The sequence below is a fragment of the Terrapene carolina genome, unplaced genomic scaffold, assembly GCF_002925995.2.
Source record: "Terrapene carolina triunguis isolate 2854851 unplaced genomic scaffold, T_m_triunguis-2.0 Scaffold236, whole genome shotgun sequence".
NCBI lineage: Eukaryota > Metazoa > Chordata > Testudines > Emydidae > Terrapene > Terrapene triunguis.
In genome coordinates, this window is record NW_020664587.1 from 869,688 (window position 1) to 889,774 (window position 20,087).

Sequence of the window (20,087 nt, forward strand, 5' to 3'; positions counted from 1 at the left end):
CTGGGTGCAAACCCCTATCCATCCATCCCCAACATATGTTACACATATCCTGACAGGTTCTACAATGCAGTTGCTCATCAATTAAAGAATTTGCAGAACTTTTGAGGCCAGTGGTACCAATGATATAGGAAAAGTTAGGGGGAAGAAAGGTCCTGGAAGTCAAACATTTCTCATTTTTGTGCAACCTTTCAATAACTGTGTCACAGCTGCCAGGCTCTGGAATTCCAGGCTCTGGAATGGCGCTTGTAGCTACACAGGATGTGGGGTAGCATCTCATTGGCATAGCTGCACTTCCTGCATCACTTGTCCTGATTCCCGTGGTGGAAGGCTCCATTCAGCAGGACGCAGTTGAGCCGGGCCCTGTGGATGAACCCCCAGTCAGAAAATCGGTTGAAGCTGTCCCCGGGGAGGAAGTGGTTGCTGGCATCCCACTTGCATGTCACCTCGAATGCCTTGCCCTGGTACGACTTCAGGTTTTCCACATACTGGCAGCAGATGGCATCCTTCAGGGTCCTCTCCAGCATGGTTCTAGCTTTCAGAGCGAGGATTGTGTGATCCGTGTTCTTCACTTATGGCACTAGGACTCCCAGCTCCTACTGTTCCTCGCACCATGTCCAGCAGCAGTTGATGCACTTCTCCAGGCGTCACGTAGCGGGCACGAGTCCACAGGAAAGCAAAGTCTCCGTCTCTTCCAACTAGGCTTTCCAACGAGCCGCTCAGGAAGGGGGCGACAGCATGGTTGGAGGGGGTCCTGGTGCTTCTTGATGACATCCCGTATGGCACTTTCTGCAATGTTCCTCACCATGGGATCTGGGCACATCAGAAGGTGGAAGGCGTGAGTGATCACTGTAATGTTGCACAGATACCCATACGAGACACGTTGGCGTCGCCCTGCCTGTGAGAGATGTAAACCAGTTCATTGCTGGCTCTCTGGGGAAGAAACATCCACTTCTTTACTAGCTGCCTGATGGTGTCGTCTGCCTTGTTCAGAGGTACCTAGCCATAGCAGATCCCCTCAGGACGAATGAGATATGGGGGATCAGGAAGGTGTTCAAGGCGTTGATCTTCTGCCACGGGTGCCAGTAGGGAGGAGTCGATCCTGGCCGCAACTCGTAGGATCTACGCAATGGTATCCTCAGGTGTCTGCTGGATGCAGAAACCTGTGGGCGTGCCGAGATGTTAGCATGCTTGCCCATCCTCGAGGAAGATCATAGGTTCACCCTGGATCTGAAAAGACATCGCCTGGACTGAGTCCCTTCTACTGCCATCGATATGCAGGGAAGCGAAGTCCCGTCCAGTTGGCAGCCTGGCTGGTGATGTCGAGCATTTGTTGGAGTCACTCGGGGTTGTCTGCAATCAGGACCAGATTTTCTGCATAGGCCAGGATATTCACGGTGTTGCCATACAGGTCAAAACCACATAGCCCGCAGGAGATGGCTAAGTTGAAAACTATGGGGCTGAGGGGACAACTTTGCTTCACACCACTACAGATAGTAATTTCAGGCCTCTCTCCTTCCATGGAGCGGATGGTGGTGGTGCAGCCTTCATATAGTTCCTGGATCAGGTGGAGAAAGTTTTCAGGCAACCCAAACTCTCGCAGCATGGCAAAAATGTGCTGATTGGGCATCAATCCAAAAAGTATTAGCCAGTTCGAGCCACGCTATGGCACACTGCCTCCATGCCCTCTTGACCATGTGGATGGCAGACTGAAGGACAAGAGTTGTGTTCATAACAGCCTTCGCATGACATGAAGCCTTTCTTGATAGAGCTGATAGCTCCTCCGTTCACCGACCAGTCTGTTTTCCTAGCCGTGAGGCACTTGGCTTACACTTTGTACATGGTGGAGCAAAGAGAGATGGGTCTCCAGTTGCTGGAGTCGTCTTGCTCACCTTTCTTGTAGACGAGCACTGTCAGACTTCTTCCAGGAGCTGAATTGTTTGCATTTGTTGAAAAGTGCAGTTAATACCAGGCAGCCAAGATCTCATTTTTTCAGGATGTTATAGCAAATGCCATCTTTTCCTGGGGCTGTGTTTTTGGTCTTTGTAAGTCTGGTCTCTACTTCCCGTGATGTAAAGTCTTGTTCCAGGTCCCCTGCACAGTCAACAGAGGATGAAGACACTCTGGACGCTGCGCATCATTCTGAGCTACACGGTCAAACACCCTCTTGAAGTATGAGAATAGTCTCTGACAGGACTGCACAGTAAGATGAGGGCCCATTGAGGATCCCTCTCCTAGCCTTAGGGCGGTTTGACTAGTAGAGATTTCTGGATCCTGGAAGCTGCTGCTATGTTCCTTCTCCTGGCTTCTCTCCTGTGGTGGTGGTGGTGGTGATGATGATGTCATGTCTCCACGCAGGAGTTCTGTGAGCAGTCACCTAGAGGAAAAAGTCAATGACGCAGAGGTGGAGTTAGGACAACAGGGTCGCACGGTAGTGCGTCCAGTTCTCCACTACGGAGATGTCTAGCCAGTCTCAGCAGTCACACTGTGGCGAGCAAGAAGCAGAAGAGGAGACCCCTGGTAAGTGGTTTTGCTTGGTGAAGTACGGAGGTGGGATGAGCGCATAGAAATGTACATGCTGACTGTGTTTGTGTGCTGGACATTTCCCTGTGCAGCTAAGCAGTACGGCTGAGCAGGATGTTGATGCACACCGAGATTTCTCAGGACTCCTCCAGTGATCTCTCTAGGAAAACTTTCCTGAAGGTACTCGGCAACCCTCTTCCAAAGAATCCTTGAATGCTTTGTTCCTTCCCCCGCTGAAGGAAACTTTCCCACACCATTCTGTAATCACTTGCGCAGAGACCAAAGCAGCACACAGGCAAGCAGCATAGGGACTGGGTCAGAAGCCGCAAGCGTGCAGTAGATGCACCCTTGCTTCCTCTCAGGAGTGAGATATCTGCTACAATGACCCCTGCTGTGGAAAAAGGTGGGAAAATTTACAATATTGTCCGTAGTTGACTGCCCCGCGATTATTTCTTATTGCTTTTCTCCCCATGTAGAATGCCCCCTCACCTGGAGGTAAACTCACCATGCTTGGGGTGTTTGCTGACATGAGTGCATGTCATGGGTCTGTGAGAAAGTGATTAGCATGTTATTAGAGGTGTATTTTACTCTACTGTTTCAGTGCTGTGCATATACTTAATCATGCTTCTGTGTATTGTTCCCTGTGCTTCTGCAAATGTGGCCTTCAGAGGCACCCCTTACACACTGAGGGGCTCCACCAGATAAGAAAACTCCCCAAGATGGAGCAAGTAAGACATGTTCCAGGAGCTGCTGTAATACTTAGATGCAGAAAAGAGGGAATGGAAAGGAAAGTAAAAGGAAACCAAAAGGCAGGACAGAAAAGAAAATGAGGGCTTTATTAAGTACACTACTGAGAGGATGATTAAAGTTATGGAGGAGCAAACTGAAATGCTGAAGTCCTTCATACCACTCCAGACTGAGCAGATATGTTCCTGCGCTCCCCTTCAGCACATTCAGAACTCTTTCCCATGCCCTCCCCAAATACCACCTGCACATTCCTTTCCACTTTCCCAGACTTCTCACTTTCCCATTCACTCCACGCCCATGGACACCTTTTCAAATCATAGCTGGACTTTATGCACAGCTCTGAAAGTCAGCCCTTCTCTGGTACCTCCTTTCCCATCAAGTAAAGGTGTGTGTTGGGGGGCGGGTGTGTTTTCAGTGCAATAAAAGCAAAACTTTTTAATAAGTAATCTTTGTTTCCCGCAAATTGTGATAGCGGGTGGCAGCAAAACATACACAAGCAGTTTAATCATATGGCCTAGGATTTCAGTAAGCAAAAGTCACAAGTACTTCCTAGCAAAACTAATTTCATTAAGCATTGCAGTTCCAAGCATAGTAATATACATTACTGGTTCTCATTTTCAAAGTGTTGCCTCAAAGCCTCCCTGACTCGAATTGCCCCCCATTGTGCCCTCCAATGGCCCTGGTATGTGGCTGACCAAAATCAGCAGCCAGGGGGTCTGCCTCAGCAGTCCACCCCGAGCACACTTTTCACCCTTACCTTCACAAATACTGTGCAACATACAACACGCGGCTAGGACCATAGCAACATTATCCTCATTGAGGTCTAACCTGTCGTAAAGGCATCACCAGTGCGCTTTTAATCTGCCAAACGCACATTCCCTACTCAGCCTATTGTTGAACCACCCCTTACTGCTAATCAGGTTTCCTGAGCCATGGCATTAAGGGGTACGCTGCATCTCCCAGGATCACCATGGGCATTTCAACATCCCTCACTTTAATCTTCTGGTCTGGAAAGAAAGTCCCCACTTACAGCTTTCTGTACAGGCCCATGTTCCTGAAGATACATGACTCAGCTATTTTTAGTAAAGTTAGGGACAGATCACGTGCAATAAACAACAAGTCACAGAAGTCCCTGACTTTTACTAAAAACCATCCCTGACAAAATGGTGAGGGAAGAGTGTCCAGCATCTCCCCACCCCCCCAGCCGCTGAGCAGCTTCAGGGTCCCTCTGCCACCACCAGGAGCTGCGGGGGTGGGAGGCAGCTGCAGGGGTCTACAGCCTAAACTCAATGTAATATATTAAAATAATTTAAATGAAATATATAAAATATTAAGCGGTACATATTTGCAGCCAACTTTTAAAAGACAGTTGACCCAACGAACTTGTGGAAGTCACTGGCTAAGCACCTGGAACCAGGGCTTACTGAAGTGCTAAAAGAGCTTTGACAGCAGTGGCCTATTCTGAAGGTGCGAGGAGAATATTTTTTCCATTTCAGTTTATTTAACTAACTAGTTCATTCAAAGTTAAGAAACCCTGGAACTGAAAAAGCAGGAATGCTTGTTTTTTGCATCCAATGTATGAACGGAAATTAGGTGTTAAAAAAAGTTATCCAACGCACTTAAGATATTTTATGTTTTATGAAATAAAACTGTTTGTCCATTTTTAATTGAATTTGAATTTCCATCCAAACAGAGCTGGACATGATACCAAGTACCCTAATTCTGACCCACAGGACCCACAAGCAACACTTGAAGTTGGGTTCCAACACAATTTAAGAGTATCATGCACTGAATGGCACACAAACAAAACATGGGGTTTGGTAACTCAGAAGAAAACCAAGTTAAACATGCCAAATATTCTTCACACAGTTTATCTGATATACTTAACAGGTAAAACAGTAGTTTTCACATAAAACTTAAATCTGGATTTTTAAAGATACAAGAGTTCTTCCCATTTGGAAGAGAGATACAGCAGTCACTTAATAGCAGATGAGTATATTTAAGAATAAGTTTCCACTACAATCTGTATTCTCAAAACACAGCTTTATGTTTGGCCTCTGCCAAAAGATGATTTTTTAAAAGTTTGAGCAGAATCCCTTTGTTTTGGAAATGAGACCATAAAAAGCATTTTCCTCATCGCAAAGCAGCTGCCACTTTTCTCACTCAGGGATAACACAAACATCTGAGCTATGTAATGTCAAATTGAACTTGTAAATAGGCCTTGAGGAGCAGCAAGTGCTTTGCTAAGTTTAATGAAGTTTGGCTTAAATTTTAAGTAAGTTTGAAAGTGTGGAACTTAGCACATTTAGTAGATGATTCCATTAAGCCACTAGCTGAGTACTTATGTATGAAGTATACGTGCCTGCGCAGTAGTTAACTAAGCTCCATCTTCCTACTAGCTTCAGAAGGAGGGCAAAGTTGATTAGCAAGAAGAAAGCTTTGTCAACAGAACTTGTCAGCTTGTTAGGTGCACATGGTTGTGGTGCTAGCTGTACACAGTGCAAGAGTTTTGCACAATCAGCACAGCAAGGTGATGGCGGATGTTACATCCTCAATCCAAATAGTACAATGTGAAATATTAGCTGTGTACATAGCCTAAAACTATTTTACACAAGTGGATCTGTGACTGACAGGTGCCTGCTATATAACTGGGCACTTTTCCTTTAGATATACCTAGGAAATTAAACTCAAAAAAATCCTAAGCAAAAGGCTTCATAAGTACTAAGAAGTTAGGAAATGCAAGAGTTAAAGGTTGATATACATCTTTAGCTGCCCCTTGTGCAAACAACGTCAGACTTTGCAATCACAGGCTTAGATGCCAAGCAGCCAATGTTTTAGAACTAGCAATTACAAGTTTTCTAAGTATTCATATTTTAAGATGCAGAAGAAAGCCCATAAGAGCATTAATATATTAAAGTGAGAACTTATTGGCAAATTAAATAATATTCTTGATTTCAGTCTCCATTTCAGCCATCTCCTGTTCAGGTTCTCTTCAATTTTTTAAAGTCACAGTCTCTTGTGGGCAAACAAATACTGGTGTACATGAACTGCCTTGAGGTATTCAGTAGGTCACTGGTGACTACATTAAATAAAATTGGTGCTAGCACTGTGCCTTGAAGAAGTCTGTTCTTCTAAAAAGCAACAGAGAGTCCTCTGTTCTTCTAGAATCACCAGTTACAGAGCCATTTAAAAACATCTACCTCACAGCCTTAGCTAGCTGCCATGACAATCTATGAAGAATTCTGGACTTCTTATACAGCACACCAATCTGCCAAAAGGTGTCATAGGCTGCTGTAAGATCAATTTCCCAACAGAAGTAGATATACCACACTCTCCTACAGCCAGAAGTGTGACTGTCAGCTAAGCCTTTAGAATTTCATTCAGTGTAAAGTTCATAATAGATATTTGTCTTGAATCTCTAGAAGCAATCAAGTTCAATATGTCCTTGCCAGCCTACTCAATTCAGAAGGTGGAGCTTCTGACGAGCTCTCATTAGGCCTGATGTATAGCCCATCCCAACTGTCAAGACTGAAAGGTAACAAAACTATAGGTCGACTGAGAAAAGGGGACTGTGGGAGGAAAGGGGATGTAATTGTCAGCATCCATTGACAAAAAGGGTATTTCTGGACAAATGAAGCAATCTGGGGGTCTAAAAACAAATCTAACAAGATCTCCAGACTAATCAGACCGTAAGGCAAGAAAATGCCTTCTATGTAGGGCCTGTTATAGATTTTGCAAAGTCTTCAAAATAATTCCTCCTGCGAATCAGCATTATCTCCTTATTTTAAAGAAGCCTCAGCAAGTTGATTTTCATCCAGGTCCCAATATACACAAGGTATCAGAAGAGGTAAACAGCAGTATAAAGACAGAGCTGATTACACTAGCATGACATTGTCTCCCTAGTGGCTTCATGAACAAGGATGATGGAGTCTTGGGGGGACTCCAAGGGAGTGCCTTCAGGTAGAAGTCATAATACAGCTATTTAACGCTACTTTATATTGTCCTGAGGGATCAACAGATATTTGTCATTCATACTATGTCATGTAATCACATCAGCAGCACCACACAATGAACTCATTCACCTTTGTGCTTCCAATTTCCCCTCCCATGCTTTGCCTTGCCTGTTTAAACTAAGTGAGTGTACAATGCCTAGCACAACAGGACCCCAATCTCAGTATAAGTTTTAGCAGCACTAGAATACCTATAAATAAGACAGCACTGAAAACAGGTGAAAGATCCAGCCTTAAAAATAACAATCTCCTGCTGCTTTCCATTTCTAGGCAATTTACCATTATGAATATTACTATTTCTATACACAAACCATTGAGGCCTGATTAGATGGAATTTAAGACCCAAGTTGTTTCCTTTTGCATATGCATAAGATTGTGAGTTCAATCTTAACTTTAGCGTTTCTTGACTTTTGTTTCACAGTGCCATTTCATGCATTTACTATACAAGTCAGCTGTGTTAATGCCTAATTCAAACTCCATCTCGGGAGAAGGAGACTGAAGAGTTTCTCTGCCTGTTTATACAAGATGAAATTAGTGCTCATCAGGTTGTCTGTTCTTAAACCCTCTCAACTATACAACGTAGATTCACAGGGGTTCCCATTCACTGTATTACTCGCAATCATTCTTCTACACTAGGTAGAAAGGAAGTCTGCAGTACCAGCAGTTGTATATGGTTAGAGTGGCGGAGCTAAGAAGAGGAAGTGAGAAGCCAGACCACCACTTATATAACATTAATAGCTTCTCAATGTAAAGGATAGTAATAGACTCCTGATTTACATACCAACATATACAATTTGAAATTTAGTGTCATAAAATGGATACATAAACTCTATTTCTGTAAATAGCTATAGGAGCACAGTTTGGCAGTTTCAGCTATACATCCACATTGCACAGGGTCTTCAATTTAGGCAAACGATGTCAATCTAGACTATAATTTGGCATACAAACGGTTAGCCAGAGTATGATTTGGATATAAAATTCAGTTAAATTATACACTTTGTGAGAGTGATGAGGGAATTTGGTAACAGCAACCATAAATGCATAGACAGAATAAAAACCAAAGCCACTCCAACCACAAATATCCAACTTCATTCAGTTTTCCTTTGTTGAACTACACCTCTACCCCGATATAACACGAATTCAGATATAACGCGGTAAAGCCGCCCTCCGGGGGGGAGGGGGCTGCGCACTCCAGCAGATCAAAGCAAGTTCGATATAACACGGTTTCACCTATAACAGTAAGATTTTTTGGCTCCCGAGGACAGCGTTATATTGGGGTAGAGGTGTATAACTTCAGGGTGAATTTAGGGCTCTTAAAAGCTGGGGACCTACACCAGACTGAGCCACACAGTGCAGGATAATTAAGGGGTCCTTTCAGACAGGTTTATAAAAAAAAAAAAAAAATGTGTCTTTTTAAAAAATATATATATATATATATATTTAATTGAGAGTGATTGTCATTTCCTTTTAATATTAACCGAAATGACTTAAGTATGTAAATAAACATTGATTAGTTGAGTCCACTTTTATTTTCACTTGCAGCAAAATTTCAAATATAACTGTCTTCCAACTAGCTGACACATTAGTTTTAAGGTGGTTAACACCAATGGGTTCCCTACAGCAATTTACAGGAAGAGTCTATTAAGATGCTGTGGGGCAGCTATTGATGCCAATGTGTTTGCAGTAAATTCAAGACTATTTGAACGAAAAGTACTTCAATTAACAATTAAATCTGTCTTTTCAGTAATTGTGTTAATTGATTTCACTGACAGAACTGAAGTTTGATAGTAGTCCTCTGAAAGTTTTCAGGATGCTTGTGTAACTGAAACAAAATGTATGTGAACGATCTACAAAATGTAGGCAACCCATCCACAAATATTCATTTATTTAGTATACACTTCATACCTGAACACTTTACTTACATTTGCAAGCATCTGCATCATTTTTTGCATGTAGTCTCTAACAAAACCAATTAGTGTCCCTCAATTTACAGTCATGTTGTACAAGAAAAAGGTCAAATGGTTTCTTTTCAATCAGATCTGTTTGGCTAGACTTTTTAAGTCATCTGACGGTTTGGTCATCTTATCCTATTTTAAAAGCTTGTTCAAGTAATTTTACTCTCTACACCATCTCTGCTTCTTCTGCCATCTGTGGTTATTTTCTGCAGAAGCAGAACGTAATTGAGGAAAGCCAATTTGATATTGAAGTGTACCCTTCTCTGCAAGGCTCTATGCCAGTAGTTCTCAAAGTTTTGTACTGGTGACCCCTTTCACATAGCAAGCCTCTGAGTGCAACCCCCCTTATAAATTAAAAAACACTTTATATATTTAACACCATTATAAATACTGGATGCAAAATGGGGTTTGGGGTAGAGGCTGACAGCTCGCAACACCCCATGTAATAACCTCGCAACCCCCGATGGGTCCCAACCCCCAGTTTGAGAACCCCTGGCTCTATGCTTTTACTTGTTGTATCGTTTACTTTAGTCATTCTAATTTCCTGAATTAGTAAAAAAGCATAACAAAAAGGCCCAGCGCAATAATCTGCACATACTAACCTCTGTTCCAATACCAGGCTGAATTCCTGAGTAGATAGTGTCTGGAGGAGGGCCCCCATATTTCCTCTGTCCAGTGGTCACATCCAGAGTGTAACCGGTCCTCTCTAGCAAAGCCTGAAAATTGTAAAAAGTTATCATTAAAACCATTTAATGTGACATGAAGGTTAATTGGGATTGACATTTCCTAATCTGCACTTTGTCAGGACTGTAGAGCAAGCTATAGGCTCCTCAGGAGGCTGTGCAGACCACTGTCAGTGGGCACAGAAGCGTTACATTGTATAGAAAAGTTAACAAACTGTTTAGCTTGCTTTTCAGAAAAGGAAGACTAAACACACTTCTGTTTTAAGCAAACAGATACATTGACATGGTGTCCCAGAAGTAACGTGCAACATATTTCCAGTATTTGCTGTATTCTGTATGATACATTGAACAGCACACTACATGTTCCTCCCAAAAATTGTATGGGGTTTTTGTTTTTTTGTTTTGTTTTTTTTTTTAGGGGGGGGGGCGCTAGTTTGCATCCACTAGGCAGTCTATCAAATTTGTGGCTGTGAAAAACACGCCATGGACCATGAAATCTTGTCTTTTGTTTACTTTTACCCCAAGCTATAGGGTCATGCTCCTGGCATGACTCTTTTCCATCAAAATACTGTGGTAATATAGATACTTCTGGAAACTTGGGAAAAAACATCTAGCACATCGTATGCAACAGTTATGAGTACGAGTCTACTTAAAAACATGGGGGGTGGGTGGTTGTCACATTTTTCACAAGTTGGTCAGGGCATAAAGAGCAAATTTCACAGTTGTGTTCATATACACCTCTACCCCGATATAACGCGACCCGATAGAACAAGAAATTGGATATAACGCGGTAAAACAGAGCGCTGATCAACCTGTGAAAATTGTGTGATTTTTCCACGATTTAAGTAGACCCCTATTCATAACAGTTGCTTAAGATGTGTGCTGTTTATTTTAAAGTGTCCAGAAATATCTATATTACCACAGAATTTGATGGAAAAAAGTCACGCAGGCATGTTCTCTTCAGACAGGCCTCAGTATAGTCCTTCAAAGTAACATACTTACAGTAACCAAAGTTTCATATCAAGTATTTAATTTGAAAGACCTGCTAGTTTACTAGTGGAAGCATGCCTCTTCAGTATTTGTCTTATGTGCATTTCCTGGCAATGTCAGCATGGAAAGCTGCCGAACAGAGTTGTATGCTACTTCAGTGTATTGAAGAGGATTTATGAGCACACTCAAATTTACCCCATCTCTTTCTAGAGACAAATATACCTGTTCCTCCATTACAAAAATTAAGCTGCATCTAAATACATTACCTTAATCTTTGCTTCATCTGGTCCCTTTGTTGACTCTTGTACTTTGCTTCCTTGTTTCTCTCTCTGCCTGTAGGTCTTCATAACTCCACATAAAAATGCACTTTTGTTCTGTAGACGCAATTTATAAAGTAATTCAATTGAAGCATATTATAAAAAGCCATCTAAAGCCACTGGATCTTACACATTAGCTTTTGCAATGTGTCATGTTAAGGATTCCTTTGGCATTTTGATTATTACATAATGTACATCAGCTGAGATGTTCTTAATCGGAACAAACTGATGATAAAGACAATAAGACTCCAGCTAGCACTAACAGGTCACACATTCACTCAGTATAGTGCTCATTCCAACATTAGAGGATTTTGCCTTGCACTCAAAAATACCAATATCAAAGATATATGCCAAACTTCCAATTTGGGTTTGAAACATTAGAATCTGCAACATCAAGTATTTGCTTTATGGGAAGTCAGAAGTGCCAAAACACTATTATACTTATTTGCTCACACTTCTGGAGCTCTCACCTTACCTGTACATGCGACAGGTCACTTTCTTTAAACTGCTGTAATACAGAGAGGGCTCCTTCTTCATTAAATTCCCTAAGAGCATCAATTGCTCTCTCATCAAGATCGACATAAGCTACCAACCCTAAAAAGTTAAAGACAGAAAAGTTACAGATTTCTGTTTAATTATACAAAGCAAGATGGCTAACAATTAAGCTATTTGCTTTTAAATCAAGCAACGGTTATACTGCATATTAGTAAATAGGATTATGCATTATTTAATATTAACTACATACTCCTATACAAGTATATGAAAGGACATGGATATACGAATGAAAAAGATAAATTAAAATGTATATACCTAGGCACTAAAGTAAATTAAGTGCAATATTAAACCAAGAGTGTAACAGTTTCAGAAGCTTTGGGAATCCAGTCTGCTGCATAAAGCAATGCTACATACCAGGGTTTGAAATAATGAACTCTGGCTCATATTTCCAACAGATCTATGAACCCAAAGCTTTAAGTTTCCTTTCTTTGAATGGAGCCATTCCAAAATACACTGACAGGGGAAACATTGCCTATACCTTACTCGCTTGCCTATACCCTACCCATAATATGCAAAGGTAGCCACCTGACTGAGGATCTGAGCCACTTATAGCCACCTCCCACCTCACCTCTAAAAGCATTAGAGATGGAACAATTTGTTTACTTCTTGAAGAAGGTGGGAAGAGCGGAGATTACAGTGGATTTTCCACTTGGGAAAGTACAAAAAACATTTTGACCCACCCAGTTTTTAGCAGCCAGAATCCAGAAAGACATTATTTCGAGCCCTGTTATGTACCCCAAGTACACTATTATTAGCTTTACAGGTACAGACCTAAAGACAGTGGACCAGTTCTGAAGCGCATGTTATTTTGAGATTATTTAGAAGTTTTTCCTCTTTGGAATATCAGTGATTTTATGGAAGCTGTGGAGTGCTGCCAGTTACAGACAAAGATTACATTTTCCAAGAAACCTGCTGATATTTAACAGACTTCAGTGTGAATCCACATACAGAACTCCTCACAACACTTTTGAACATTCTGGAATTTAAATTACTGCACACTCCTTAATCTCCACTGGAGTTCCGAAACACAATAGCACAGAGCACAAAGACTGCATTTCAGAAATGATCCTGCATATTGGAAGGCACCTGTATCATTCACAAGTGAAAAGACTGAGCAGATTAAAAATCCCAAAGTACATTCCCAAATTTGGCTGTGGCTTCAAAAGCAACTAATAGAGCTGATAAAACCCTGCATAGTGTAGAACATCTTCAGTTGGTATTAAGGAAATTTGAACAAATGTGTTTTCAAAAGTTACCCATGCAATGAAGTCACACTAGCTAGTCAATTACTGGGTTAAAATACTCCTACTTGAGAACTCCTCACAACACAAGATAACGGCAACATCTTCTAGACTCGAGTCCCACAAGTCCCTTGCCCAGCCATTTACATCTACCCTCAAGCCATGATGTAGATGTCATCATAACCCACACTTAGAGAAATGCATCTCTAAGCAAATAAAAGCTGGCAGACACTCACTGGACTGACTTCCAAAAGAGATCGTCCACACGAGCCAGAATATCAACATACTGAAGATGGATAAGATATTATTTTGAATTGCCTTCACTTGGTTCATTGAATTTTTAGACTGTTCAAAAAGGAGAAACTGGCATCTTGTCACTGAGGTATTCAGGTAAGTGCATGAAGCAGTTCCATTTATGTCTCTAACCCTGTTCAAAGAACACTCTAAAGAGGAAGAGGAAGTTTCCATTTATAAGACCAAAATAATGGGGAGAAATTACCCCCCAAAAAAACAAAAAAAACTCTTCCTGCAAAGGGACCCTTTCTCGCTAGGATTTCCAGAGACCATATTATTCAATTTGCTGAATAGCTTACTCCTGGACTTGTGTTAAAATGAAGTTAGAGTGAAAACTTCAGTGTAATGACTGACATGGATTCAACTGTTCAGCTGGAACTAGACAGAACATAAAATCCATAGGCAGACTGGAGTTCAAATGTCGTCCCAGGCAAGACAAGCTAGTTGCTTTCCCCACTGAGCCATCTACTCAGCCCTTTAAGTGTTTTAAGAGTCACTGTGAGGAGTTGACAGTAGAAAAGTAAAAGCAAAGTGATGACTGATTTGGATTAAGAAAAATGTGCAGTTTAGTATGCTGGAACATACATCTTTACTTGTGAAAGTCTAAGACAAACTGATGCACTGTCTCCTGAAGCAACTAGGACATCATTCAACACTAAGGATGATTCCAATAATTAAAGAGTCAGTGTCAAACCCAATTTGCCTTCAGGGAAGTGAAAGTAGCAATACATTCAGAGCTTCACAGATCAAACACAGTGAGAATTTTTAAACCTTAATCTATAAAATTTGAAAATGGTATGCCCTCACTTTCATAACCAATCAGAAACAAGAAATGCATATTATACCTGTCTGAAATATTTCATCAAGTCTCTCTGCCACCTTCTGTGGGAGGCCTGCCTCTATCAGTGTCTTGTAGTGTTCTGTGTGAGTTACACTGGAAGTATCCATTGGTTCTTCCTCTTCTTTTAACTGTACCGCATTACCATTCACCTGATTAGCCATTTTATTATGCTGCTGGAAAAAATTCAGGAGCTATATTACATTAAGCCAGAAATAACTAGTTTGTAGGACAATGCATGATTTATCTAAACTAATTGTATACATGCTGCAAATGACCTGTATCAAAATCGTATTTAATGCTTTTGGGATGCAGCTGATCTAAGTTTCAATAAGTACAGTCCTGTAACATTGTGGAACATGTACATGGAAGAATTTACATTTTTAAGTACTTCATGTACATCAGATCTAAACTTAACTTTGATTGTCAGTAAGGTATCTGGTTACCATAGCAGCTGAAGTGTACTGGTGTGTTACATAACACCCTTCAATTTGTGAACAATAAGCCACATCAGAACTACTGCTATTTTCATCTCCCATTCCTCTAATCTTAAAATGATTATTTTTATGCAGGGTATCTTAACATATCAATGTCAATACACGTTTGCCAACTTTCACATAGTTTCCTGGCTTGCTGTCATGACTTCTTTCAAACTCAACTTAATGTTACATGAGAGGCCATACTCTTTTGTTCAGGATGCTTCAGAACTCAAACAGGGAAAGTGCCATACTAAGACATATTACCAATTTCAATCCATAATGGTACAAATCCAAAAGTGAAAAAACACTTCAGGTAGAATGTTTTAGATTCTGCAAATTGTAGCATAACAAGATAACTTGGAATTTTACTAGTTTCAAACGAAGCCATGACTGCATCTTGAATGTCTCATATTAGTAAAAGACTTGATGCAAGAATCAATACAGAAGTTGCAAGGATGTGCATTCAAAAGAGGCACAGCTACTGTTTTAGACAACTCCAATGGCCTTTGCCTAATTCACTGTAAATTTTGTCTCAATTTCTCTATTAGCCAGCCAATAGATGTTTTCACCTCAGCTTTCATGGCTGAGGTTGCAACCAACTACCCAATGGAGAGATATATTAGGATGGTCAACTGTATAAGATCAGCAGAGATTCAAATGGTGCTGCACCGTATAAGACATGGAAGAAGAGTTGATGATGCACGTATCAGCAATGGAATGGTAACTACACAGACATATGCAACACGACAGGAACAATGCAATATGTACTGGAATACATGATATGAAGATGGTTCAAGAATAAACCGTTTCTAATGTTGAAGCCTCAAGATATCTAGTCAGCTACCACAGAACAAATCTCCTAAATAACACCCAAGACAGACAAGCAACATATCCAAAGCTTCTAAACTAAAGCCTATGCACTGTTCTGAAAATGCACCAGGACAAATTTGCTGGCTTGAGCCAAATCATTCTTATTAGACAAACAAGAGATTATGCAATGGATTGAGAGAATTGTGGTGACTGGGAGGGGACAAGACTAAAGCTATATAACAAAGCCAACTTCTGCAGCTGCATGACAGGTTTCAGAGTAGCAGCCGTGTTAGTCTGTATCCGCAAAAAGAACAGGAGTACTTGTGGCACCTTAGAGACTAAAATTTATTTAGATATTTATACATACAGAGAACATGAAAAGGTGGGAGTAGCCATCATGTTCTCTGTATGTATAAATATCTTCTTGCTGTATGTTCCAGTCTATGCATCCGACGAAGTGGGCTGTAGCCCACGAAAGCTTATGCTCAAATAAATTTGTTAGTCTCTAAGGTGCCACAAGTACTCCTATTCTTTTTGCAGCTGCATGGTATACATGTATCCACTTAGACTATTCATTCTGTTTCTTGATCAAGCCTCATATTACTTTCTAATAAATTCAAATAAGGTATAGTGTATGGTTTCTATTTAAAGTGACAATATTACTGTACAGAACATGTTACTAGAACCATGCTTATGCACCACTACCCACAATATTAAATCCCAAAACATTACTGCAATATTAAGTTTGTGCAGTGAATTACACAAAGGTCAATAAATGCAAAATTAAGGCTAAAAATTTGCTTGTGTTAGGTATCTTTAAAAGCCACCCCTCCCTCTAAAAATAGTTTTAAAAATACTGTTTCAGGTACTGATTATATATTTTATATATATATATAAAATCAATCAATCAGCCTTTGAGTCTCATCTCTTCTCTCCCTCTCCCCCCCTCCCCCCCAACTCCTTTGCCAGCTTTTTGTAGCTTGACAATCATTTTTCTTTACTTTAGTGTCTCTCACTTCTAGGGTTTTGCACAAGGAAATTGGATATACAGGGAAAGTGTGAAACTGATTACACAAAGTAAACAAGTGAAATAAACAAATAGCCTCAACTACAGTAATTGCGTTACCTCTAACAGTAAAAATGTTCACAAGTGTGTAGCTTAAGTTGATGTTGTCCCTTTAAGAGGCTTTTCGTAAAACTGGATTAACACTTCAAAAGTCATTTTCACACACCATTAACATCTTCCATCAGGAGAGAATTGAAGACTTGTCATGTTCTCAAGCTTGTGCTGAGAATCATTGGCTGTACACCTCTAGCTGTAAACGTAATGCATTTGCAGTTCCACAGCTAAAGCTTCTCATAATCTATGAAGTATTGCTTTTGTAACCTAATGGTATGAAATATTTAGTGTTACTATCAGCTTGGTATTTATGTAGGAGTATACAAGCCAGTAAGTTTTTACTACAGTATTACTCCAATGCAGAATGTACTTTTAGTATGAATTTTAAGCCTATTTTACTTCACTTCATGTAAGGCAAGTGTATTCTTCATGTTATACATTTATCTTTGCAAAACAAACTTGAGAATTAGTGAGATCACATAACTTAAGACTATTGTAATGCATATGCACAAGCCAGCCATGTTAAAATTATTCATCCTTAACTATGCATCTCCTGTCATGTGTCTAACTGCAAACGCTTCTTTCAGTGTGGTTCTACTCTGAAACATGAAGATATTATGGTAGGAGTATTTTCTGTCTCAGTGATTTCCAGATGACATGCACACCATTCCAATAAGAAGCAGTGATTTTTTTTTCCAATCTGCTAGTTTTGCCAACTCAGACCAGAATCTGAGTGTTAAATGGTGGTTTTTCTTTCATGCTTCATCAACACACAAGCCAAATCATATCCTCTGCAACACCCTTATGACCCCATTGTCTTCAATGGGGCTGCACAGGTAAACTGGAATTCAACAGTCATACTGATTGACAAAGAGGAAGATAATCCAGCTCTCTTCCACTTAGCTGTGTCAGCTATGCAAACACACCAGAAGTAAACACCAGTAAAATTTCTTTGTCACCAAAGAAAGTTAATTGAATATGCTGTAAGATCAGTTGATTAAGAAGGTAACAAGTTTACTTTAATTATTCAGACTAGAAAACAACTTTGAAGTGAAGCAAGTGTAAAAAAGAAAAGAAGGAGAGAAGTTTGAGTTTGCACATGGATCATGCCCATGATGTGGCTACCAACCAGCCATACGTGAAAGCACAAAATGTACATATAAAACTGATTATGTGCACATGAAGAAATTGCACAAGTAACCCAAGTTTCTGGGGGACAGGAAGATTCTTTAACCCAGATGTATGCAAAGATTATAGATACACTTCCAGAAGGATCATTTACTTTGGTATGCATGAGATATGTAGAATGTGCAAAGATGGGTGGACTTCAGGAGGTGCATACATATAAAGATGTGCCTATTGAGCAAGCAGCAGTATGTAAAGTTTGGGAGCAACTGTAGACTAAGTGTGGATGTTTTGTGTAGAATCCATATTGGTGTCCAGGCCATTACCTATCTGCACCATTTTGAAGTTGCAGAATGGTGTTTTACATAAGACTCCATATTGGCACTGCCAACTATGCAACTGAGGAGAGCACTGTATTTTTGTTGAGTTACCTGCCCACCCATATCTCAAAGTCTTAAAGTAACTAATCTTCACTGAAGTCTAGCCACATGCAAAATTGGAACTCTGGGTGTTTTTTAGTTACCTGAGGAGGGAGGGGGGCAGAGAAGAATTATACTCAAGTAATTCAAGTAGTCAAACCTACATTTTTCCACAAATAAAGTTCTCCTTTAGTACAAGTCCAACTACAAGATAATACAGCAGCTGAGAACAGGGACTTGTCCTGGACTACTATTCAGCTTGCTACAATGGTTGTGGTACCATGGAGCAGCAAAGTTTGTACTTAGTCAACTTTAAAGTGCAGCAGGCATAACTAAAAACCTTATGGATATTTTGCATTGAGCCTGCACCAAAGCCATTTCTAAGGGCTTGTCTCCACTTACTGGTGGATCGATGCTGCAGCGATCAAGCCATCGGGAATCAATTTACCGAGTCTAGTGAAGACCTGCTAAAATCAACCGCCGATTGCTCTCCCGTCAACTCCAGTACTCCACCAGAATGAGAAGCATAAGGTAAGTCTATGGGAGAAACACCTGTCGACCCAGCGCCATGTAGACACCGCAGTAAGTTGACCTAAGGTACATATTCACATCACTGGAGTTGTGTAATTTAGGTCAATTTACCCCCATAGTGTAGACCTGCCCTAAGTTACTTATTTTAATTCCCCTCACCCCCCTGTCATCACCACCTACTAGACAGCTAATGCCTCATTGGAGGTTTAAAGACAGTACATTGAACATTTTGAAGTTCAGCCATTTGATTTATTAGTGTATCAAACAAGTTTTTTTAAAACTGAAAAGTTATATCCTACCCCAGTAGCTTTACTGAAGCACAGTAGAACAGATTTATCCCTCTCCCCCCCCCCAAAAAGTTACCTTCAGTCTAAGATCATGGAAAGTTTAAACTCAAAAGAAGAATTTAAGGAAGATGTGAGGAAATGCAAGGGTTTATAATGGAAGTTGAACTGCGACTTGAATTACTGAAGAAGAACTTCACTAGCTCACACTACTGACTGGCAATCGAAAGAAAGTTTTGCAAGTTCTACACACACAAAAACCTAACTATAATGCATCAGTTTTCCTTAAGCCAGTGGTTTTCAACCTTGGTCCGCAGACCCCAAGGGGCCCGCAGACTATGTCTAAGATTTCCAATTAAAATGCAGGGGGTCCACAAAATGAAAAAAGGTTGAAAACCACTGCCTTAAGCAATATTTGTGATACAAATGAGTAGTTATTTATGACCGTTTAAATTACATAAAATATACTACAAAACGTTAATTAGTGTAAAAGCTATAGGACTAAATTTTTGCTATGAAGTTACTGCCTTCGTGCAAATTAAGAGCTTTGCAGATTACCAAGGTCCTAAAGTCTAACTTCTAGTACAGTAAATACAAGGAGTATTTAACACATCCACCCCTCCAGAGCAGCTTTTCTCAACCTTTCCCATAAAATGACCTCATGATACGGGAAAGCATAGGGACACCTCCCCCACATCTAGAGGGAGGTCATTACGACCCCAGGTTGAGAGGCTATGCTCAAGAGTATCTATATAGACGTATAGTGCCCTGTCATCATGGTATGAATGCCTAAGGCTGCAGAATTAACTCATATTACATTATCTACATTTGAGTCAACTCCCTCTCAAGGTAGCCTAACAACACTCCAATTCCACAGAATGATTCTGAGGGCTTGTCTACACTTAAAATGCTGCAAATGCGCTGCTGGACAGCTTCAGTTAAGATGCTACCTATGCCAATTGGAGGGTTTCTACCAGTGATCTTGCACTGGGGGTTAGGTCAGTTTAACTGCATTGCTAAGGGGGATAGATTTTTTCACACCTCTGAGCGACACAGTTATACTGACCTAATTTCCTAGTATATATCAGGCTTCAGTGATTGTACTAGCAGCTGACAAATTGTGCTAACCCCCCACTCCACAAACGGGTCAGCCAACTCAAGTTACAAAC

General features: G+C 40.6%; 1 protein-coding gene across 2 annotated transcripts in view; it reads right to left on the reverse strand.

The window, feature by feature from the left end:
- HNRNPR (heterogeneous nuclear ribonucleoprotein R) overlaps positions 1 to 20,087 on the reverse strand; it is a 59,426-nt gene that overhangs the window by 37,551 nt on the left and 1,788 nt on the right. The window contains exons 2-5 of one of the 2 annotated variants that reach the window (XM_024199594.1): positions 14,158 to 14,323; positions 11,698 to 11,816; positions 11,172 to 11,279; positions 9,835 to 9,948 (exon numbers count right to left, since the gene is read on the reverse strand). In XM_024199594.1, the coding sequence (XP_024055362.1) occupies positions 9,835 to 9,948; positions 11,172 to 11,279; positions 11,698 to 11,816; positions 14,158 to 14,323 (507 nt within the window). Of the gene's footprint in view, positions 1 to 9,834; positions 9,949 to 11,171; positions 11,280 to 11,697; positions 11,817 to 14,157; positions 14,327 to 20,087 lie in introns of both variants that reach the window. The other variant, XM_024199593.2, reaches the window with a different exon arrangement.